Source organism: Drosophila tropicalis, unplaced genomic scaffold (assembly GCF_018151085.1).
Source record: "Drosophila tropicalis isolate 14030-0801.00 unplaced genomic scaffold, ASM1815108v1 contig_573, whole genome shotgun sequence".
Taxonomy (NCBI): Eukaryota; Metazoa; Arthropoda; class Insecta; order Diptera; family Drosophilidae; genus Drosophila; species Drosophila tropicalis.
This window is the reverse complement of record NW_027173049.1, coordinates 51,414-75,968: the sequence shown is the minus strand read 5'-3', so window position 1 is coordinate 75,968 and position 24,555 is coordinate 51,414. Positions and strand designations below refer to the sequence as shown.

Genomic DNA, 24,555 nt, shown 5'->3' with positions numbered 1-24,555 from the left:
GTGGATATTTCAAATGAATGAGTCGAACTCAACAAAAGCCACAAAATGATTCGCATTATCAAGTAACTGCATTGAATGTTGAGGTTGAATTAGACTTTAAGTCAAATTGTAATTTTATTCGGGATAAATCAATGATCAAAATACAAAGTCGTGGCCGACATTTATCAGATTTACACTCAATATATTACATCTAATTTAAATCTTCAATTGCAATTTTCATCTCTTTATTGCAAAATATTACATGCTTTTACTTTTAAGAAAGTCCAATATGTGACATCAAACCAAATAGTTTTTTAATTTGAACACACATTTTTTTGAATCTGTTCATTCAACCAGTAAGTAAGCATTCGAATTCTCGCGGTCTGCATTGCCTATCGATAGTTTAAGTTCGCTCAAATACCGGGAGTCGGCAAAATATGGGGTAGCCGGATAAAAAAAGAATGCAAGCAGGATAAAAAAAATGAGCACATAAAAGTATGCTATACATTTGAGTAAATTTCAAATGCTACTTTGGCGCCCTAACCAACTTTTGTAGTATGGAACAGAATGACATTTGACCAAAATACGATCCTTTTTTTTTGCAATCGGTATTTAATCCTATTCGCTTAAAACTATAAAATATTCCCAATAAATTAAGGCTTCATTTATTAATTTTCTGATGTTTTGTAAATTTATACATCATTTTAATCATTCAAAAACTGCTTTGTCATTTGGATACAGAACCGAACATTTTGGCGTGGATTTGCCTTGATATTAAGGAACCACAGAAAACTTTACAATCGTTGGTATAATTCGAAATTATTCAATTACTGAATTACTTAAGCATTTAACATTCTGTATTTATCGCATTCATACGTCTTTCTATTGACCATTCTTCTATCTATCCACATTTGAACCCAATTTAAATTCTTATTTGTATGTCATAGCTAACTAGACTAATCCTTGCTTGTGTTACAGAGTGTCCCTATGATATTCCAGCGTTTTTTTCCAGACGCATTTAAATTTTAAGTAAATTCAAATAAGTATAGAAATTCATTTCAAATTTATAAATTATCGCACAAATTCGTAATTAGTTAGATTGTATCTAAAATTGTAGCGAATCTATTGAATGCTCTATTTAGGAATAAACGGAAATATATTTAACTCACCGACATTACCAAATTTAATCGAATTTTTGCTAAATAATTACTATAATTTATAATCAATAGACTGTCTTTTACAATAAGTAACGTCTTTATTCGGTTTTAGTTTCTGCACACTTTGATGCATACTAAAATAATGTTTATATAAATACATAATGGCTACATATTTAAACCAATAATAATAATAAAAAAAAAAAAACAAATTAAAAACCTGATGAACTGTTTTTTTTTTTTTTCTTTTATTTTCATTTATGTATTTGATGTAATTGGTTTTTGATTTGTTGATTTGTGGTTCCATTTGATTTTCATAGTGTGTCCTTAAATTTGGTAGGTAATTGGTAATTTGGGCCACTAATTTATATTGGTATTGATTACAATTTGTTGTTGTTGTTTTTTGTTTTTTAATGTTGTTTCGATTAACGCTTAAACGACAGGATTTGGCTTAGAACTAGGGACAAATACAAAGGTTATCACTTGAGTACGTCTAACAAGCTACTCGTTTTTTTTTTTTGTGACTATCGGCTAGGATCATATACTAGATATATGTATGTATATATATATAAATGTATATATGGGTTATGTAAATGAGAAGGTATATATGTTTGTGTGTGTGTGTGTGTGTTCTAGTTTAGTTTATATGTTCTTCTCTTTTCGTTTTCGTTTCCGTTTGTTTGGGTTTTAATGCTATAACTAGAGTTGGCTGAAAGATTCAACGATTTGGCAATTAGTTCACAACTTTTCATTCTTGTGAATTTTCCTGGGCCATTGAGTTATATTCGAAGATTGTGTGTGTGTGTGTGTGTGTGTTAGTGTATAATATTGTTTAGATCCTATTTATACATAATACATAAATAATATTGTACTCACTAGGGCTACAGTTTTTCTGTTTAGTTGTAATAGTGTGTTTAAAACTATAAGTTTACTAAGCCACAAGAAACTTTACTTAGTGTATAAAAATGCATGGCACCCATGGGGAACAGAGTTCGTTGAGCAAGTTTCCTTAGAGCACAGTCACTGTCAATCCTTAGTGACTGTGGACTAACTATATACGAGTTTGTATGACTACATCTACACTTTGATTTTTCATAATTAATATACTTTTCGATTCCAATTTTCATTTCTCGGATTTTGTCTCATTGCGTCGTTCAAACATTTTTCAAATAAAAGGCAACTCATGAACATTTTGTTTGTTTTTTGTTGTTTTTGCGAGAGTCCCAAATATGCTTCGGGTGATTCTCCTAATACTATCCCACTTTTCGGTCCTCCTTATATCCACAGTGGGCCAATTGTCTCCACAATAATGTCCAAGACATCCTGCCGTCCCATCTCCTTGAGCGTCAGCAGGAGGGTCATAATTGCATGAGATACTGAGCTGGAACTGTTACCGGGCGAGCTATTGGTGCGGCACTCCCACAGATTGAGAATCTGTTCGGTGGGCGACGGCTTGGTGGCAAAATAGGCAATATACCGATCAGTGTTCAGTTTCTTTGCCAGCAGCCGCCAGTCTCGTTCATCTGCCCGAGGCGGATCAAGAGCAGCGCATATCAGTCGCTTGGTGGCATGTGGCAACTGGACAAAGTCTATCACACAGCTCTCATTCACATAGTTGCCCTGCCGATCGATGGAGATGGTAGTGTTGGTGGTAGAAGCCAGCTCCAACTCCTCTCCAGACTCACAGAGTGGCTGAGCAGGAACACTGAACGTATAGCAATCCGAGCCGTCCTCACTGCCCTGGCCAAAGTCCACGCACAGGGTGTGCTGATCCTGACGTCGAAGAATGAATTCGCAGTGCAACAGATTGTTGCTCAGAATGTGCTGGTAGGGAATGGCATGCTCGTACGGGGCAGATGTCTCCACATCCGCACAGCGCACTCGAATATTGAGGTTAAGACTGTTGAGCACAAAGGGAAAGACCTCGCTCTCGCCCAGGAAACTGCCACCGAGTTTACTCTCCACATTTGCGCAAATGTCCTTGCTGTTGGGAAAGTCTTTCACCACATAGATGCGGAGACTGCAGTTGGCACTACTGGGCGGTGTATGCTGGCTAAAGGCCAACAGTTTCATTTTGATGGCGGGCTGCTGAATACGCGGCTCGGCCACGATGGCAAAGTGACCCAGCTGCTCTGTCATGATGTACACATGCGTCGGCTCCAATTGCACGTAAACTGGTGTATTGATGGTCTCCTCGCCCACGGACACCGCTCGGCGCCAGCTCACGTTCAGCTCGTCGTGCTCGCTGTCCGCGTGATAGATGTGCACATGCCACTGTTCCGGCGCAATCAAACAGTGCGGTATCTTTAGGATTACGGGCCTCACAAAGCTATAGTTGCGCGGCGCAGTGTGGACCACACTGCTGCAGAGAATGGAACTTTCTGTGGCACAGGTAACACGACTACTCTCATCACTTAGCAGCGACAAGGAGACATGCTTTTTCAGGTGCTTACTGATGGCCATTTCGGGTACAAAAAGCAGCAGTTCTCCATTGTACAGACGCAGCTGTCCGCCATTGCTGCCCAACAGCTCATAACTGATGCTCTTCGAGGCATTCAAGATGGACAGCTTGGCATTCATATCGAAGGTAGAGTTGGCTGTGGGTAAAAGAAAATGCATTCTTTATTCAATTCCAACATTGCTCATCTTGGCAAGCACTTACAGGTATCCGCAGTGGATGATTCTCCCGTCTCAGACAGATAATCGGCGCTTAAATCATCAATGGGGTTGGTATAACTGCAAAGAAGAGAAAATTTCATCAATTTTTAACAACTATTGCATACTTAAGGGGGAAAATGAAATTCTGTTTATTGCCAACACTTACTTGGCTGCTAGATTCGGCACATCATAGTGATGCTCTGTAACACCGCCGCACACCATGCCCACACCCACACCCACACCGACGCCCATCAAATGCTCGCCCGGCATATAACGATGTCCGGGATTGACATAATCGTAGCCCAGATTGCTCGCCTCAATGTGCATGCGCATCTCTTTCTTTTCCACCACACCGGGCATATAATCCGCATCCATAACTGCAAATGCATAAAAAAACAAGAGGAAATATTCAATTTCTGGTGCCGGAAGCCATCAAATCGCCCGTCGAGGCGTACGCCAACTCACCTGATCGGGCCATATTGTAGTGTGGATTTGCCCGTATGCCACGTCGAGCACAGCAGATTAGAGCGGCGCCAAAGGCAAAGCAAACGGCTGTGATGAAGGCCAGACCCAAGTAGAGTGTCCAATCGAAATCTGCAATCAAAACAAGCCATGAAAATCTCAATCGATCTGTGGGTATCTCTAAAGTTTTAGGAAAGACCAAAAAGGAAGTTAACATAATAGATAAAACAATTCATTTGAGACATCAATCTGGATTGAGACATAACATGGTGTGAGACAACTTTGACTCGAAAGTGCTTAATTACATATATACATATTGAGAAAAGAGTTTCCCGACTAAACTTTTAAGAAAACATTTGCTTAGGACTTGAAAACTTTTTCACTAAATCCCCTAAGGGAAAAGTTTAACAAAATGTCTTTCTTTCGTTTTTTGACAAATATATAACAATGTTGTATTTATATGAATTGAATTGTTCGATAGTTGAAACAAAACTTTTATTGTATTTGAATTTAGAAGTGTCATTTTACTTTAATGACCATTTTCATTGATTTGATTCAAGTTTCATCTGTTATTTTTTAGAATCAAAAGTTCAATAAAACATTTAACATCCATAAAAAAGGAAGACAAGGAAGTAAACAATCTCATAAAAAAGTCGTAAAAGGGTTAGAAAAAAGCAGAGGTTCCTAGAGATGATTTAGTGGAAACTATTTCCATTTTAAACTGATATCAAATTAATGCCGCCCTTAACATCTGACTCATAGTCATTAACAGATTCACAATATTTGTTTGTTTATGTTTTATTGTTTACTACTTTAAATGTTGAGAAGGCAAGTGGTTTTTTATGCAATTCAACAAAAATTTTGGATGATGACAATCAATCTGTATAAAGGTTCTAATATTTGGAACTTTTTAAAGAATGTTGACTAAATTTAATAAATTTCAAAACTAACACGAAAATGTCTCACCTTTTAATACCTGACACTCACAACATTTTCACACTTTCCATCAGGTCTAAAATTAGAACTCGAACACTTTTTTATGGCTCCGTCTTAATAACGAAATGTTTTCTTGAACAAACACCCATTAAATTATAGTTTTCGGGCGTGGCACTTAATTAGTTTCACACTTTGTAAATGTTTGCGGTGGTCGCCTCCAATGTGGAATTATTCTATTTCATTTATTCAAATTGTTATTATACCATGCACCCAAAGGGTGAAATGGTAGGTAGATAAAAGCCGTCAAAGTAACAGGCAGATGAAAGCATTTTCGAACTCATAGAATATATATATTCTTGATCAGCATCAACAGCCAATTCGTTTTAGTCATGTCTGTCTGTGTCTCCTACATCGCGGAGACTTATTTGGTATATAAATTGGTATGCCAAATCTCTAGCATGTAATATCCTTAGGGAATACTTGAAGTGTCGTAACCGAATTCGGAGCTCTACTATTTCTTATCAATCTCCATTTTATAAAAAGAGTGAAGGAGATAATCAGTGTTATCTAGAAAAAGATATTACTAGATTCATTTGAGCTTGGAAATAGTTATTGCTCCTAGTGCATGGTATATCAAAGTCGGCTCAATGATTTTCTCACTTAATTTCCTTTAAAGTTTAGTTCTCCGCTAAGAAACTGACTTTGAAATACATTAATACTTATTAATAAAGATTTGGCCGTGAAGTGGTCAATAAAGACAATGTAAAACTTCTCTTTCCAACACATTTTCCTTAAACATAAAGTATTCAAATATGAGATGGAAAAGTATAAAGATTTGAATATTTTGACGTTTAACTTTGAAGTTGAGTTATTGATTTCATAATCGAATAGAAGGAGACACAATTTAGCATTTAATAAAATAACTTATTATTCATATTGTGTAGCTTCCCTTTTTCTTTAAGCCAACTCCGTGGTCAAACTTGTTGAACATTTGATTCTGGACATTCTTTTGATTTGCCTTTATGCACGCGATGCCACGAAGTTTAAGAATATGTAAGATAAGTTTTCCATTTTACTATGCTCCACTATTGTATGGGGCAATGGGTAACTCTTAGTTTGGCCAAACAATTGAAACTGTCAGTTATGCTTTTTACTACAGCCCCCACATCTCTTCTCAACCTCCTGGGTGTATGGTGTCCGCCTGCATTTTAAGCTGAGCCCAGCCAAGACAAGACAGGGCAAAGGCAAGGCAAGACGTTGCCCTCCAACAACATGCCAATCTCCAATCTTTGTCTTTTGTATTAAAAAAATCTGTTCTGCGTAAATCCGCCACCCTCAGCTTTTCACAACTACAACAATGATGAGGAGAAGGAGGAGGAGTGGGAGTGGTTGGAGGACGATTTCTCTGTATGCTATAGAATATCCACATTCACATATATTCGTAAAAGTTGAGTCAACCAAAAACCATACCAAAACTGAACTGAACTGAACCGAACCGAACAGAACCAAACGCGGTCGCATCCTCGCCCATTACCATTGCCATCGCCATCAATCCCGAGCAACCATGCGTATCCGTATCTGCTGCTGCTGCTGCTGTTGTTGCTTTTTCTGTGTATGTCTGTATTTAATGTTTTATGTTTGTATGCTCATCCCCCCCCGCCTACCACACCCCACTCAGGTTCACCCATCCACCCGTCCAGCTACGTCTATTTCGCATTATTGTACGACGCCGGGCCCCCCGTCGCCAGGCAGCCAGCCAGTCATCGGCTCTCCGGCTCCCCAGCTAGCCCATCCTTCTCCCAAATCTGACTGCTGACTGCCATTGTTGCTGCTGCCTGGCTGTTTCCGTCGCTGTGATTGTTGTCGTCATTGTTGCTGGCGCTGGCGGTGACTGGTTGGCGAAAAGGAATCGCTGCAGCGCAAGGAATTACTCTGTATATATTATGATTATTATACAGCCGGAGAAATGGAGCTCTCTAGCTCGAAAGAACAGGAGAACTCAATAGAGAGTGGTGGGCAGCGGGAGGGGAGGACGCACCATTATACAATGTATGAAATGAGCAATTATATTCGTTGTAAATCAGCGGCAGGAGAAGCATCGGAAGCAGAAGCTTCATCCCCAAATGTGGGTCCTCTTCTTTGGGCTTTCGTTTTCCATTCGCTTTTGTGCATTTTGCATGCTGATTTTTTCCTTCTCTCTAACGTACTTTTTTTTGTCTCTTTTAGGACTCGACTCCTGCATGGGACATCAAAAGCGTATTTGTCATGCTAAGAGATTAGAGATGGAACTGAAGGAGAGACGAAGGCAAAGGAAAGGAGAGGCCACCACAACAATGGCCACATGATGAAGATGCTTCTTCAACTGTTGCCTACCCGTAGTGTAACCAGTAGTTAAGGCCAGGTATTGGCATCCCGTGGGGGATTGGCTTTTGCCGAAATGTAATAAAATGGAAAATAAGCTCCAATGTGTCACTCTTCATTCAAACTTTTCAACAGCAATCAAATGAAAAAGAAGAACGAGTAGGACAGAGAACATGAGAAGGACAAACATGCGAAATACCCGGAAATGATGTACAAATGCCAAAAAAGGCAAGTCGGGAGGGGGGCTTGGGCTACTCCTTGAGCTTGATCCTTTCAATTACACACTGTGACAGCCATATAATTGATCCCCATGGACCGCACACAAAGTAAACCAAACCAAAAAAAAAAAAACAGAAACTATATTTGAGTTGGGTCAATCGCAGTCACTCTTCACCCTGTTCAAAAATCGAATCAAACAGCAACAATGACACGACGAAAGCTTTTCAGGAAGGGGGCTGAATTGCAAAAGGGGATGAAGGGTACGGGATGGGGGCGATTGTGATTGGGATGCGGGTGTTGGTGTTGCCACATGCCTAATTATGTGGCAAAGTATACAGACAGACCAGACAGGGAATGGGGAAGAGCCCAACTCGAAGGCCAACTGCGATTGATTTGGTGCCCCTTCGATTCAAATAGCTTGGGGACGACAGGAAGTAGCGCTAAAGGGATACCACCAAAGGACTGAGTAGCCTTACCCTCTTCTATCTGAAAGTCTCGGTGGAGGGTGTTTTCTTTATACACAAAATATATATATGTATGTGTATATAAATTTTTGTTTTTCAAGTAAAAGGGAAGCCGTGCACAAACAAAATGCACTTGGTTAATTTCCCATTGTGACAATCAGCGCTGAGTGCTCAGCTTTTGTTTGACATTGAAGTTGGAGTTGGGATCTGGATTGTCTCTCATGCCCACTGCGATTGTTATTGTTGTCTAACTGTCTACTTTGTAGCTCCTGCCAAGAGCATCTTTCCTGCCCTGCTTTGCCCTGTCCTGTCGTTGTCATAAACATACACACACACTTACCATCCTTGCCAATCTGACACTGTTCTCCACGGCATTCGGCCGTTTGTATGTCTTTTCCGGCGCACAATGATTTGCCATATCCTGGCCCACCGTCATTCGAATCGATGGAGCTGCCGCCGACGCCTCCATCTCCGGCATTGTTGCCGTTGCTGCTACTGAGAGCTGCGGCTCCCACACCCATTAACTCGCCGTCTTCATCTACCGCCTCGGTAGTGGTCTGCGTTAGGCACTTTCTGCGACGCACTTGTATGCATTCCATGGAACAGATGCTCCAATCGCTCCATGCGGACCAACGAGCAACTGTAAGTAGCGAAAGAGAAGGAGAGAAATGGAGCTGTTTAGAAATCAAAAGTCATATTAACATGATTTAGCACACATTCCCGACAGCGGCATACCCCTACGCGATATATCATCGGCACAGGAAGGCACTGGGAAAAACGATTCATGGACGGAGACGCAAACTGAGAGTGAAGGATGGGAACCGCGATTGGCCGGACGGAGAACCGTAAATGCATGCTGCAATTTGGCCCCAAAGTGGTCTATGGGGAATCATCGAGGCTATATTTCCCACCATAAAATAGCTCTACCCCGCCATTCTCCCCCTCTCATCCTCTCTGACATTGCTGGGGCTTCGGCGCCCCTGTTGAATTTTTGGTATGTGCCTGTGCATGGGATGTGGACGTGGGTGACTCGAAAGTGATTGTCATTTTAATGCTTTTTCTATTTTCGCATTTTCCCTGCTATTTCAATTTTTTTCTATTTTCCTTCCTTTTTCTTTTTTTCCTTTTCGTTTGCATTAAGGGACGGAACGGAAAGTCCGAAAACTAAACAGAAAGCCCAAAATGTAAATGGTGTATATATGTATATATGTGTGTGTATGTTTGTGTGTATGTGTACATCGGCATTTGTCACTTCCTGTTTTTGGGGGAACAACACATAAAACCACCCCCGGGAGAAGGCCTTTAACACGACATCAGTTCGCCTTAGCATTTAGTTTGCCCATTCCAGCATCCTTTAACTCATCCTCATCGATGTCCTCGGCATTGGCATCGGCATCGGCATGCCAGTTAAAAGTTAAGGGTCGTACTGCCTCGACCAGACAGACTGTTGCATGAATCAGGGAATCACAGATAGAAAGAGCGAGCGTAAATCGTGGTAAGTGATTTTTAAGTTGTTATCACATACACAATGACGTCATTCGGTCTCGGTCTCTGAGTGTAAGTAAGTAAGTAAGTCACTCCAGCCACATATAGAAATATTGAGAGATTCGAGGAAGGGGCAGGAGCAGGAGCCGGAGAGAACCATATCGAATGGATGACTCCATGGTTGGTTGGATGCTGACTATGCTGTGGGCTCAGTTTAACACAATTGTTTATTGAATTGTAAAGCCAAAGGGAAAACCGGGCGAAAGGACGAACCCCAACTAGCAAATTTGACTGGCTCGATGCCTCGTTAAACATTCAAGTTTAACTGCATGAACACAATGTCATATTGGATACCAAAGAACCAATATAACCCCAACTCTATAGCCGCTCCCCCACTCACGAGTTTCATTCTGGAAGCCTTTCAAAAAAAATGCACATTGTCAGGCTTTCGTTTCAACTTACTGCGCTTACTCGACGAAATGTCAAATCCATCAGTGCTCACAATTTGAGTGTCCTCTGTTGTTGTCAGGCAACATCATTGTAATCACGGGCGTTGGCGTCAGTAGGCGTGGCATGGCCATAAGGTTGACACGGTTCCATGGGGATGAAAAGTCATAAGAAAAAGGAAAAACGAAAAAAAAAAAAAAAAAACCGAAGCGAAATTTAAAATTAATTTTATGACACACTTTTCATAGAAAAAAACGGCTAGCATCCTCCACCCCAAGAGCAACCCCACTTGAATGTATTGCCATTGCTTCTTCAGTAGAGGGTCGTCCCCATCCCCCATTCCCCACCCCCCATCGGTATCCCATCCCGTAGTGACTCGGTCTCCATTTGCCCATGCTTGTCTGTCAACAATTGCTCATTGCTGTGGCTATGCCTGCTGTGCGCCTGGCCCAGTATATGGAGTATCCGTATATCTATATATCTCGATGTATGTGTGTGTGTGTGCACTACAATACAATGCAATACAATAAATTTACATGAATAAAAGTGAAGAGTCTCAAACACATGCCGCCCGTGCGTCTGTCAATCCCGATTCCATTCCCTTGTCTTTTTTCTTCTTTTTTTGCTTTTTTTGCCCTGCGTGAATGCCTTTGTCACCATTTAGTCGGTGGCCTGCCGGCGGCAGCCACAGTCGCTCCAATCTATCCCATCTATGTATATGCATGTGGAGATATCTGTCGTCAGTCCTGAAAGTAGTACCAGCAGCCGGCAGCCGAATGCGTGTTTAAAATGAAATACTCAGCACTCACTCAAATATGTATTATGCCATTTCAGAAGGAGAAGCCTGATGACTTTGCCGTGGGGTTTGCCACGGTAAATGAAGTTGGGGGGTTTGGTCTACCTCCAGAATTCTTTTGTAGTTACCCAATGCCTGCAGATTTAATGTTTACCCTAGACATTCGATTTGGTTGCCACAATCAATGGTTTTGGCTTCTTGAAAGGGTATAGACACTTCGTCAATGAGTTGTTTGATGAGTTTCCTCCGTGGCTTATATCTTTTTTTGGAAAGCCCCTTGAACTTTTCTCGTTGTGCAGTGCTGTTGTGCCTTGGACCGACCTTCCTGGCCCTGCATTGACGGGTGTGAAGAATGTGCGTTCCACAAAGGGGAGAGAGGGAGTGAGATATCAACTGAGGCGCAGGTGGCGCCCAGAGTGCTGGCCAGGCCGCAAATGGCATTTAAATTGACAATTTCGTAGCTGCTGCTTCAATTACGGCCACACTTTAAAATTATATTCAAAACGAGCACCCTTAATCCCCCCCGAATTCCGTGTGCCCCCAAACAATTTCGCGGTCTACCACCAGAACACCGCGTGGATGAACACCTTCGTGTATATAAGTATTATTCATGTTTCTTTTTTTTCCTGTGTTGTTTACCTGGACATGCGGCACAGTCGGCCGACTTTTGTATCTGCGGACCTGAACATTGAGCGCCACCGTTCAAGGGCATTGGATTGGTGCAGGCTCGCGACCGTTTTCGTCCCTGGCTGGGTTTTCCCGCGCATTTGCAATCGCGCCAAGGACTCCAGGCGCTCCAGCCACCGTTCACTGATGTGGAAGAGAGCAAAAGAACATTACAATGCAAAAGGGTAAAAGGGTTATAGTTATATACTGACCATAGACAATCAGCACTGCCGAATCCGAGACACGCTTGCCAGCAATGTTCTCAGCACTGCAACTGTAGTTGGCCATGTGCTGGAGTGAAACCTGACGAAAGGTAAGAGTACCGCCAGCCACACTTATTCCTGGCTCACTGTCCGTTACGATGGCATTATTTTTATGCCAGGTGAGTTTCGGTTCCGGAAAACCGCCCGGTGGGTCGCAATGCAATTCCGCTCTGCTGCCCAGCTCTAGGCGCAAGGAAGTCGGTGACTGGCTAAAAGACTTGCGAATATCTAAAAGGGTGAAAAAAACAACATAAAAAGTTGGTTATGGTTATGTTAGTGGAAATGTTGCCCTTTGAGAAGACAAAGTGTTCGGCAAACTTTGTAATAGTCCTGCGTTTATAAAAATTCATGAAAATATCCCTTCTTAAAGGCCCTAGGATAATGGGCAGTATCCACAGAAATTGGTTTAATTTTTCAAACGCCTTTTTTTTGGATTTGAAGATTTCTCTCTGTTCTAAAGTACTAACTAAAGTAAAGTCTTCTTGAGAGCTCAGAACAAATCAAAAAGAATTTGCATAATTCCTCAAATCAGGCACTCAGCGTTAAAAAATGTGATTAGGAGCTCTCATGGGCTTAACATAATTCACTTGTGATTCCCAACAGGTTTAAGTGTGAAAAAGGTGGTGAAGTTCTCGCAATGTTTTCTGCGGAGTTCCTAAAACTCTTAATACACAAAAACCTCTTTCAAAGCTATAAATTTATATCTGCTTCTAGTGAATAAAAATTTAAATTGTTTTCTGAACGTGTAGAATGTTAAGTCTTAGACTGCCTTATGATTATGAAACGCAGCTTAAAACATAGAAAAACTAAAATGTTCTTTAATTTTTAGTTTGTCTTGCACGAACCCCTTTTTGACGCTTACCCTTTCAAGGTAACTCTTTTAGGTAACTGCACCTTATGGTTAATTCATTTAAATACAAATTTCTTTGAGTAGTTCAATTACTTACATGCAATGTGGACAGTGGCCGCCTGACTCTTGACTACACCACGCGAGGACCACGCGTGGCACTCGCATTTGAAGGGTCCCTTGCCGAAATACTCGTCGACCAGATCGCGATGAATTGTGGCCGTTACCTCCTCCATATGTACTCCCGTGTGTGGATCTACGTGCTTGTCATGCGTCGATGGTGGCGGCTGGGAACTGCCGCTGCACTTGAAGATGACCTGCAGGGAGTGCGATGCCTTGCATTTGAGAACGGCTGGTCGATTCTTGACCACAAAAACGCTCTCCGGCTCACTAAGAAAGATGGGCAAGGTATTGCTGGCCTCGGCCGGATTGAGTTTGCCGCCATTAAACTCTTCGAGCAACGTGCCAGAGCCACCGCCGGCACTGGAGGATGAGGAACTCAAACCCGATTTGGCACTTTCATCTTCGCTACTTGCGCCCAGAGATTCGAAGTTTGTTCTCTGAGCCGCACTATCCTCGGTGACTAGGGTGTTGGAGAAGGGGGCCACTGCTGTCAGTGGATCAATCACATCATCCTCCATTGAGGCGGACAGACTGCCGTAATCCGTTTGCGGCAGCTCCCTGGCCATTACCAATGATAGCCATATTAGTTGTAGGTTAACTATGAGTACAATCACATTTCCGGCTGTATTATTAATCACCGACGACGACGTCATGCTCGTGGTCTATTGTAGTCGTCGCTGATGTTGCCGCTCTTGTCTTGGCTCGTCGTTAATATTTCGTTGTCAGTTTCTTTTTTATCGCTGACAACGTTGTCTCTCGTTGTTTCCCTTGTCCTGTGCGCTTCCTGTGCAACTGCTGCACGTTGCACCTGCCTCACTTCTTTTCGTTGTGGCTGCTATTGTTGCCGCTGGTATTAGCATTAGCTGCACATTCACTTTGTTGTTGTCGCAGCAAATACGATCTGTAAAGTCAGATAAGAAATTCCTTTAAGTGGCTTTTTACTTCTAGCTCGTAGTATGTAGTATGTAAGTATGCAATTTGTGCGCACTCGACAATAAGAAAATGCCATAAAGTGGCATTTTGTCAAGCCACCGAAAAGTGTCCATGAATTGACTAAAGTGTTCATATCTCAGACAGTCAGGCACACCACACCCACCAATTCATTCGCATATACACAGCCCGGACGCATAGTCAGTTGTTGCATTAATAATCATCAAGTATACGACACTGATTTGTTCTAGCCATGAGGCCACAATCAAGTTTGCAATGACTTGGCAATTGCCTACCAGTTTCAATACAATGTGATTGATCACAAAAACCAATATGCCACACTCTTATAGTGCTTCTCCTTAGAATAGGGCCAAAGTGTAGGGCATTATAATGCCCGCAAGTTACAAAATTTACAAAATTAAGTATGCAAGTCATGCGTCAGGTTCTACGAATCGTTGGTACCTAATCGAAATATTAATAACAGGTATAAGTATGCTGACTGCACTTCTCCACCTCTCCATGTCTTTCTCTCGCTCTCTGTCTGTCTCCTACTCTTTCTTCTCTATATATGTATGTATACCTTCTAGGCAGGACGTTATAGGTATTATTACTTAGGCAAGAGGGGCGAGACACGTAGTGCTGTGGGAACCCTGCCTTTTGTCTTTTGAAGTTATTAGTTGTTGATAGAGTGAGACAGAGAAATGCCAATAGTTGACAATGGGCCACAGTCAAAAGTTTTCAATATAAATCGAAAATTTGTATTTGGTTTTTAATATTTGTAGAACTTTCAAAGACTTCTTTGAATCGGAAATCTTTCTTGGGAATTTTCTTTATTTTCGAAACCTTGGAAAGGTTATGACGTGGATGGGCGGTCCAGAAAGTCTATTCATGGGTGTTGATATGGATAAAATCGAATAAGGTAGCAAGTTAGATATATTTTTCAAAAACAAAATGAAAACTATGAGGTGTATTCTAAAAAATACAATAATGTAATGTTGAAGTTCAACAGCAATCAATGTAAATTAAGTTTTTATTTTACGACTTTTATATGAATTTATTGCTTTACATTTTGTTCGTTGTAATTCACAACTAGTTTAAGCGTTTAGGTAGCCAATGTGAAATCGGATTACTACAGTCAATTTTTTGAATTTTCGGCCCATGGTGCGTTCGTTGTACGGTCTTTGGCTTTCCATCGACAGTTAAGACCCTCCGCCTTTGAGTTTATGTGTTTGTCTTTGTAATTATGTATTAATCATGCATAAGTTTAAACTTCTCCAACCAGCCCCTCCACTACCGAGACCACGACTACGACGAAGGAGCACTTAAACAACTTATATAGCCACCGACGATGATGACGAGCGACCATTAAAAGGCGCATAAAGTAAAAGTCGATATGTAAATTTTACGGAAACGTTCATATGTGAAATGTGATTATGATTAGAGGCCTTCGAGGGGGCTTGCGGCCAAACTCCCTTACTTTACCACCGACTTACGCTCATGACCACGAATTGTTAACGAATGCTGGGCAATATAATAAAATATCGGTTAATAAGAAATTAAAGCCAAATAATAAATTTGATAGGCGGCGTCGTCTTCATTATGATTCTTTTCATTATCATCATCATCATCAGCATCGTCATTGTCATGTCGTCATTTCTTTTGGTTTAAGCGCCTTTTATGCGTAATTCAATTGGGTTTACAGGGTGCTTGTGGACACTTGAGTGTCTGTCAATATTTTCTACCACTCTCAATGTTTGTATGTGTGTGTTTGTGTATTTGGTGTGCGATGTGTAAGAGCCATATAACTGACCAGATTATAGTAGTATTCCCCATGGAAATGCACACACACATTTTGTTTTGTGTGCATTCAATTATGGCCAGGATATTGAAGTTCGTTTTGTTTTCGATTTGTCTAGACTTTTGTTTGACATGGCTAGGGATTGAACTGTATTGAGCTGGTGTTGGAGCCATCACTATTTGCTAGGCTGCTTAACGAAATTACATTTTTGCCTGTGGTCACATAGGCATTAGGAATCGATATGTAAGTGTATCCTTGAATTAGAATTAAAATCAACTCAACTTATAGGATATGTGGCAAGGCACAGTGGGTTGATATCTCCCACATTAATTTCAGACTTTTACAAAATGATGAAAAACAATTAAGTTTAAAAATGTTTGCATAACTTTTGATTGCAATTCTCAGAACCAAAGTCCAACCAAAACTGCTTCAAATTTAAACCCACAGTACAACAAGATGCCTGAGATTAAAGTTCCTAAGATACTTAACGAGAGCTGGTAGCCACCTAAGTGAATTAAAATGTTGACCTAGAATGTCAATTGCAATTTTTAGTCGCTTGGAAATCAAATTTAGAATACTTTCTAACAATTTCCCTCTAAATTCTAAATGCTCTCTCCTACTTCTATATTTCTACATATATCACAATTTTTCTAATCCTTTGCTTATGCTCTGATTTGCTTGACTGCTAACGATCCCCTTATAATCCCCAACTTCCTATATTGCCTTTTCTTTCTATTAATATGTTTGTTTTACTCCATAAATAAGCAAATTTCATATGCTGCTTAATCCTCTTATAATAATAATTTTCGGTTAGTTCAGTCAATTGTTAAGCATTTGACTATAAATAATTAATATGTCAACTCATTGACAAATTATAGTGCATGGTTGATGCTATTTTCTTTTTATAGTAACATAGTTTTAGCTAATCTGATGAATTTGGTCTTAGTTGACAACTGTTGCGACAGTCAATTAAGGATGATGGTTCAATGACGTTACAAAAGTCTCTAAATTAAACTTTAAAAGTTGAGTGCTATTCAATTTGGCACAGTGCAAATCTGATATTTGTAGATCTATGTATCAACAGCATCCCAAATTTGATGATTGTGTTAATAAAAATTAGGATTCTTTGAACTTTCAATCATTTATAATGCCTCTTCAGGGAAACGAATCAGCGGACTAGGCCATCAAACAAACAAGCTCACCAATTCCCAAATATAATAGAGTCCAATTTGAATTACAAAGATGGAATAAACTACATTCAGAGTACTTTCAAAGGACACAGTAGGGATGTATGGCTAAAAACATCAGACCATTACAGGGCAGTCAACCTAAGTCAAACCACAGCGAAGGACTCACAAATAAAGATAGAAAACCCCATCACTTCAAAGACTCCGGTTTGGACATACACGACTCACCCAGGAGTTTCTCTTTAAGAAAGAACTTCCACCACAGTGTGCTGAATGCAACAGAATCAACACAGTCCTCCACAGTCCTCATAGATTGTACCAAATACAATCCAATAAGAAAGAAATACCTTTCCTCTAATCCTCTCGACTCCTTTAACAACTCCAACGTCCTTTCCATTAAACAATTCCTCAAAGAAGCAAACCTATCCCATCTTATATAATCATCTGGTTCAAAGTTAACAAAATACCAACTTTCAACAATACAAATTAGACTTAGTACATACACACATATACATCTAGTATCCTGTAAATATATTTCTAACTAATTAGCACAATTTTAGCTTAAGGCCTAGTAGCTATAGCTAGATTTAAGAATTGTCCGTAATTTGCAATCACGGTTTCAATTCAGAATATAAATAAATAAATATAATGCCTCTTGATATGCTCGCATTCTGATTTACATTAATTACAACAATAAAATGTAAGTCTATCGCCGTGTATGACTAAAAATGTTAAACAAAAAGAAGATTGATTACAAAAGTCGCCATAATAAACTCATCGAGAAAGGTCGTGGCCAGAGTACCATAAAGGAGCCATTTATGAATGATAAATATCCTTTATTTATGACAAATTAATCAGAAAGTGTAATCGGAATTCTTATATGAATTAGCCCCCTTGCCTTTCAGTACAATAGTCCTCCGAGTCCCCAATGTCTTGTTCGAAGTTATATTCTTATTCTTATTATTATTATTCATATTACGTTTGTACGATCTTAAGCCGCAGTAGGTTAAAGGTTGCGTTTTAGAAAGTTGTTACGAAAGTTAGTATTTGGAAATTATGAAAACGGCAAATATTTAGCTAAATTTGATAATTGTTTCTAGATACATTTCTTGTGCTTCCATAGACTCTCTGAATCAAATAGGTTTTAGGCATCTGTCATTTGTATAAAAGTCATTCAAGTATTATTTGTTTAGCTGTCATATGGTGCGTATACGTAATTGTTGGATAAATTATGCAAATTCGTCGCTGCATATATATGTAAATACATATTTGTATAAGTAAATAATGCAATTCCAACTACTTTTGGTCAATATGCGAACCACAGTGCTTGTGTGTGTATGTGTGTGCGGTTTTAAAATAGTCCGAGGAAATGATAATGTTATTGCTTATCTGCCTTTTACCTGCTTTTCCACCTTTACAATAAATAACCTGAAGCCAGCTTTTCCCTCAGTTATGTGTGTGTGTCTGCTTATGCTGTTATTGTCAACGATACACAGAGTGAGAAAGGGAGAGCAAAGATTAATCAAAATGGAGCACATTAAATCGACAGAGGACAACGTCTTATCAGTCAACGATTTTGTGATCAATGTTTGCATTCAACATTTTAATAGATTTTTAATGAAGAGAAGTAGGCCAAATGGATTGTGCAAAGCCCTTATCAGCGCCATTTCATTGTGTGTGCATTTTATAATCGAATGGATTCTGGATGCTGTATATTTATTGATTGACGCCAAATCGACGTCAACGACAACGCCGACGACGACAAATGAAAAAAATGATAAAAAAAAGTAAAGTAGAGGAAAACTTTTGCATTGATTTTGGCACGCAAGCAAATGAATTGGGTGGATAAGAGGAGAGGAGTGAAGTGAAGTGGAGTGAAGTAGTGTGACATCACTGGAGGAGGGACACAAAACAGTTCGTCGCACACGCACAGAGGCTTAAGATTTATGGCCAGATACGCGAGATTGCGTGTGCATGTAATCATCTTATTTTGTACATATGTATGAATGGATCGAATGGAATGGATGGAAGGATGGATGGAAGTTCCGCTCAACTTTTGATGATTTCTCAACTTTGGCGGGAAGATGTGACGATGTGTGTGGAGTATGGAGGGGAAGCTCTGGCACTTGTTTCCTAAACTTGTATGCATGAATGAACGAATGAATGAAAGATTGCGTGGGATAATCGGCGTCGCATTCAATTTAATTTCACAACTATTGCGGCAAAGACGACTGCGACGACGACGAAGCCCTTCCTGTGCTAAGCAAAAAATACAAGAAGAAAAGAAAAAGAACTTTCAAAGAGAACTTCATCTTGTGGGGGAGCTGTAGTTGGAAATGGAGTAGGAGTGACGAAGTGGTGGATCGGTGCTGACGGGGAGTGGAGGAGCACGCACAATACAAGGAAACACACAAAACAAGTGAGCATTCTATAAAATAATTGATGACTGACTGACTCAGTCGCTTGGCAGCAGCAATAATTTTTATACTTCTGGAGCACTCACGCACACTCGCCGGCACACTCACACACACGCACACACTCGGCACTAAAATCAAATGCCACTCGAAACACTGCGGCAGTTACTACGCGACTATGACTACCAAAGATTGCTCTGGCCCTGGTCTCTGGTCCCTGCTCCCATGCTCCTCCTCCCTGAAGTGGATGAGTGTGTACGAGTGTGTGTGTATGTGGCTGGGATGGCAGATGCCGTTGCTTCAATTGCGTGTGACTTTTGCTCTGATGCCTCCTTCTTTTCCTTGCCATGTATGTGTAGTTATGCCCATAGTATGCCTGTGCGTGTGAGTGTGTCTGTGTGTGTGTGTTGTACAATCTTTTGGAACATCTGTAGCACAAATGAAATCTTTAGAGCTCTTGGGACCGTGCTTCTGCTGCTTGGTTACTGTGGCAATCGCTGTCGCATCTGTATTTCACATGTTGCGCATTTTGCCCACACACTCGGCTACGAAAGGCCTTCATCTCATCTCTTCTCTCCTCTTCAATAGAGACAGCTATTGTGAGTTTTGCCTTTAATTTCTTATTTCAGTTTTTTTTTCGTTTTTCGCTTTTCGGGCAAACGCTTGTCTTGTAATCAAACAATTAAAGATGATTTTAATTAATCTATTTATAAGCGACGTTATGGTTTGGTTTGCTTCCAGCAATCCTCCCTCATAACTGTTCAACTCAAATATTAATATGACAAGAGGAGGGGGCGAACCCGGGAAGCGGGAGGGTTGACAACTCTACGGGGGGAGAGAGATACATCTTTAAATTAATTAAGCATAATTGTAGTAGAATTGAAAACAAAAGTTTTAGACATGAATTATGACTGGGGCATAGGAGAAAGATACTCATGTAACTACAAGATACAATATATAGATAGACTGAGACCTCCAGCCAGCATATGTATGTATGTACAATGGACATATGCATGCAATAAGCAAATTATTTATTATGCCATCAGTTAAATAAGTGGCACACAAACTGAACAACTGATGACGGACTCTTATCATTTGTATCTGATTAGGAAACTTCTAATAAATGATGGCCTGGTCTGTGTTGAGGCATCTGTGAAATGTTAGGAAACTGAAAGTTATTCCATTCTGCTTTTGGCCACTTTCGGGAATGAGAATTGGAGCTAATTTATGTAAGTTTGTTTATTTTTGGCAAAAGTGAATCGATAATGGCAAATGGTCGACAGATGCCACCAGTAAGAACTTTCTTTTTGAATTAGAGAGAGAGAGTATATTGCTCACACATTTAAATTTTTATCAGGATTAGACATGGCAAATGCCTTTCTAAGACAAATTTATGATATTTTCTTTCTCTATGGCCTAACAGCTACCTACTTTCGTCTTTCAACAATAGCGACACAACAAGAATGGGCATTCATGTATGGGTCACATATACATTTTTCGTTTTGGTATCGATGATCGACATCTAATCCAATGTTAAGTCTAATGCCATGAACCCATGAGCCCTTCTTGTTAGGTAGGTACGGCTTAGGCTCGCAGGTCTTGACTGAATCTCTCTCTCTTTCTTTATCTCCGTCTGTAGCTAGCTCGTATGACAATTAATCACCACAGGAGTCAAAGATGCTACGCTGTAAATGTATGTAATAGTGAATGTAAGTTCTCATTCCTCTACGTTCTAGGTTGTTCCCATGCCAATAGACGCTGAAATCGAATCGAAGCCAAACCAAACCCTTGTTTGCTCAGCTAGAAGTTATGGAAGCTAGAGGCAGGGCGAGGAGGGCCACATCAAGGAGGAACAGCTGTAGGATTTCGGGAATTCTTGGTGTTGCACAACCCCTAAAAAAAAATTATGACTGCCTGGGAGTGGTGAGGAAGTGTGAGAACGTATGTACATATATATGGATAAAAGGGTAACGCTCCGCGTAAGTTGTTAAAAAAAAGAATCAAAAATAAACCGAAAGTGTGAGTTTAATCATTACGTGCATTTGTCAAGGCCTGAGAAATTATTTGAATGCTCCTGCTGGTCGTCTGGTGTCTGACTGACGCATTTTCGTCCTGCCCGTCAGTCAATCAGTCAGTCAGCTAGTCAGTCACTCAGTTAGTCAGTCAGACATTCACTCGGGGGATCATTATATGCCAATTGGCGATTGTTTGTTACCCACTCTTCGTTTCTTTCCTTCAATTCGTTTTTAACATGGAGGGTTGGTAATTGCAATTCACATTTGAATTTGAATTTGAATAACGGTTACATGCCCAAATAATAACTGTAATTGCGGCATGTAGATCGCTCTTAATGCCGTTGCTGCTGCATCTTTTATCAATGAATTGAGTGCTGCACCACTCATCATGAGGGCTCTCTCCACCCTCCACGTGAAAGCTAGCTGACAAGAAGAACAACAACAGAAAAACACACCAGAGAGCATATTCAAAACACAAACATAAATACATACATATAGAGCCAAAGCGCAATCATAAAATAAAAATAAAAATATACATGATGGCAATGGCGTTCAAAAGGGCACGCTTTTCATAATAAACATTAGCGGAGCGGACCCCGGTCTCGGTCTCGGCCTCTGCCTCGGCTACGGTTCTGTACCCGGCCTTCCTTAGCGGTCACATGGTTCCGCTCTGCTCCGTTCTGCTATTTGTTTGTTTCTGAATTGGTCGTCTTTAGTTACACTTGAATACGTTTTGTATATTTGAAGTTGTCGCTGGCTCCATGCAACCTGTGTTCAGGGCCGGATTTAAGAAACAGTTCCAAGGACAATATTATCCTTTTGAAATCAAACAATGACTCAACTAACTAACTATAATCAACTGATATTGACCAACTATTTGACCACTAAACCACTTGAATTAAAACCATTTCGATCGCTGTTCGCAAAATAAATCCTTCAGAGGACATTTGGAGCTTATTTTTAACAAATTCGAAATCGCTGGTTTTTAGATCTAAGTTCGAGTTTAGTAATAACTTTCGCTAGAGCAACAAACATAAAATGCAATGTTGATTTAAATTCGAAATCAGAGAAGTTCTATGTATGTATGTACATCTTTTTTACATCCAAGTTCAGGTCAGTGTCTTGATAATAAATAACTAGAATTGGATAGTCGTTAAGGAAGTCTAATAATCCAAACCCGAATAGAATAAAACCTCACTTAGGCTCGATGTGGGAGAGTACTTCATTGTTACCAAAAAATGTATTTGAGAATTAGTATCATCTACAGAACAATACAATACAAACAATATGGTGCAAGAAGTCAAGTCCTGGACTGCTTAGATCCGCTACTGCTAAGACTACACACATTTCAAGAAGTGATAAGAAACTTTTACTTGAGGCTCCTTTTACAATTCCGCTCCTGTGCGTCCTGTTTGAATGTGTGCGTGGAGTGGGGGTTTTTGGTTTTTTTCATACTCGTGTTTCTACTTCTCACTTTAGCTCACTGGCCACTGCTACTGCACTTTAGCTTTAGCCACTTGAATGCACTTTGCAGCGAGCCTTAAAAATAGAATTGCAATTGCATACTTAGAGGCGCAGGAAGCAGGCTAATACCGCAGTGTCCCCTTTTTTTTTGTTGCTGTATGTCTTGTCTTGTCTTGTCCAAGCAGGAGTCTTATTATAGTTAAGCATCGCAGAGGCTACTTACGTCTTATGCTTTTGTTGTTGCTGTTGTTGTTGGTGGTGGTGCGACCAAAGGAGCGCGCCTTCTTTGGATCCAGTTTCAGTTACATGCAACGTCCTATCTATGGTATCCTTTTTATTTAGGTGAGCGTGTGTGTCTGTGTGTGAGTGTATCTATGTATATATGTGTTGGTTTAGGACATCTGTAACCCTATCTGTATGGCCATTTACTGGAGTCTTTTTAGTTTTTTGTTTGGCCTGCGTACATTGTGCCCTTCATGTCAATATTTCATAGTTCCCATCTGCATTTGCAGGAGCGTGTATGCCTTTGTATGTGTATGTGTATGTGTGTGTGTGTATCTATGTATCTACTTTCATTTAATTGAGCACTTCACATAATGTTGCACAGGGACAAGGAACACCACCGAATATCCTGCTGGTGCCTCTTTCATACACTATCACACACACACTATCACAACAAAAACACAATAAACACCATCATCATCATCCGCTTCACTATTGTTATTGTTGTTGTTGTTGTTGATTGAAACACAGATTCACACGCATTAGGTATTCTTCTTCTATTTGTTGTCGTATCTCCCGCATAAAGTAAAAAAGACGATCTTATAGCTTTGGCGGGTTCGAAGTTTCAATTATTCGCGCATACCGGGAACACCAACCGATACCAGCGACACGCAAGACAGGAATGAATCAACACAACAAAAAATGAAACAACCCGATTCCACATTCGTGTTTCTCTTTGAGAGCGACGAGAGAGCACACAGTGAGAGAGAGCAGCCGGACAGAGAGAGAGAGAGCGAGAGAGAGAGTGCAGTGGGAAAATTACTCTCTTTGTGCGCCCCCACAGCATCCCCAGTTTGTCTTGCTGTTGTCGTTGTTGTTGCTGCTGATGCTGGCATATGGAACGCAGGAAATGGGGAGCTCCAGCTTACTCTCCATCGTGAAATCAATGTATCTCTTTGGCTATTTTGTATCTTTTTCCTGTTGTTCGTGCGTGTGTGTGCGCCTGTATGTGATTCTAATTTTATACTTCAAATTCCTGAGATACTTTCATATTTTCGTTTGATGATTTATTGACTGCAGCAGCAATTAAAAGGCCTTTTATTTCACTTTTTATCAACTTCGTCTCATTGACATTGAGGATGACTGCGACTACTATGAGGACGACTTAGGCGGCTGCTTCTGCTGCTGTTTGTGTGTTTTATTTATATTTTTGTTGTGCGCGCACCCACACACACACTCACACAATCATGAGGAACACATACACACGCCTGGCCCTTACACACACACCTACACACCTCCAGGAAACTTTTCATCTGTTGTTGGGGAAGCTGCTGCAGAGCACTTTTTGTTTTTCTTTTTTGCATAGGAACTTGAATTTTTTGTTATTGTTGATTTCAACAAATTTCGTTGGATAATTTTACTATTGTCTACACTTTTTTTCTTCTTGTTTGTGAATTAAACAAGTTCTTGCCGTTTTTGCAATTCTCGCTCTGTGGAGCAGCGCATTCTTTGGCCAGCGCTAAACTGAACTTGCTCCACAGATTCCTGTTACCTCTCGTGCTCTGGGGTTGGGGATAAAGTGTGACCCGTTACTCGCAAAACAGGGATGCCGAAAACAAAACAGAATCCCTCAAAGTTCCTTTAGATTTAAATTGGAACAAAACT

The 24,555-nt window shown here is 40.4% G+C and overlaps 1 protein-coding gene across 1 annotated transcript; it reads right to left on the bottom strand.

The window, feature by feature from the left end:
• Window positions 1-1,371: 1,371 nt before the first annotated feature.
• On the bottom strand, window positions 1,372-24,420 carry unc-5. The gene is made up of 10 exons (XM_068288122.1): window positions 22,892-24,420; window positions 12,838-13,761; window positions 11,840-12,118; window positions 11,601-11,771; window positions 10,181-10,234; window positions 8,574-8,873; window positions 4,257-4,385; window positions 3,958-4,168; window positions 3,796-3,869; window positions 1,372-3,730 (listed from the first exon to the last, which is right to left on the bottom strand). The coding sequence occupies exons 2-10, from the start codon at window positions 13,511-13,513 to the stop codon at window positions 2,409-2,411; spliced, it is 3,216 nt and encodes a 1,071-aa protein (XP_068144223.1). The 5' UTR covers window positions 13,514-13,761; window positions 22,892-24,420; the 3' UTR covers window positions 1,372-2,408.
• Window positions 24,421-24,555: the final 135 nt, after the last annotated feature.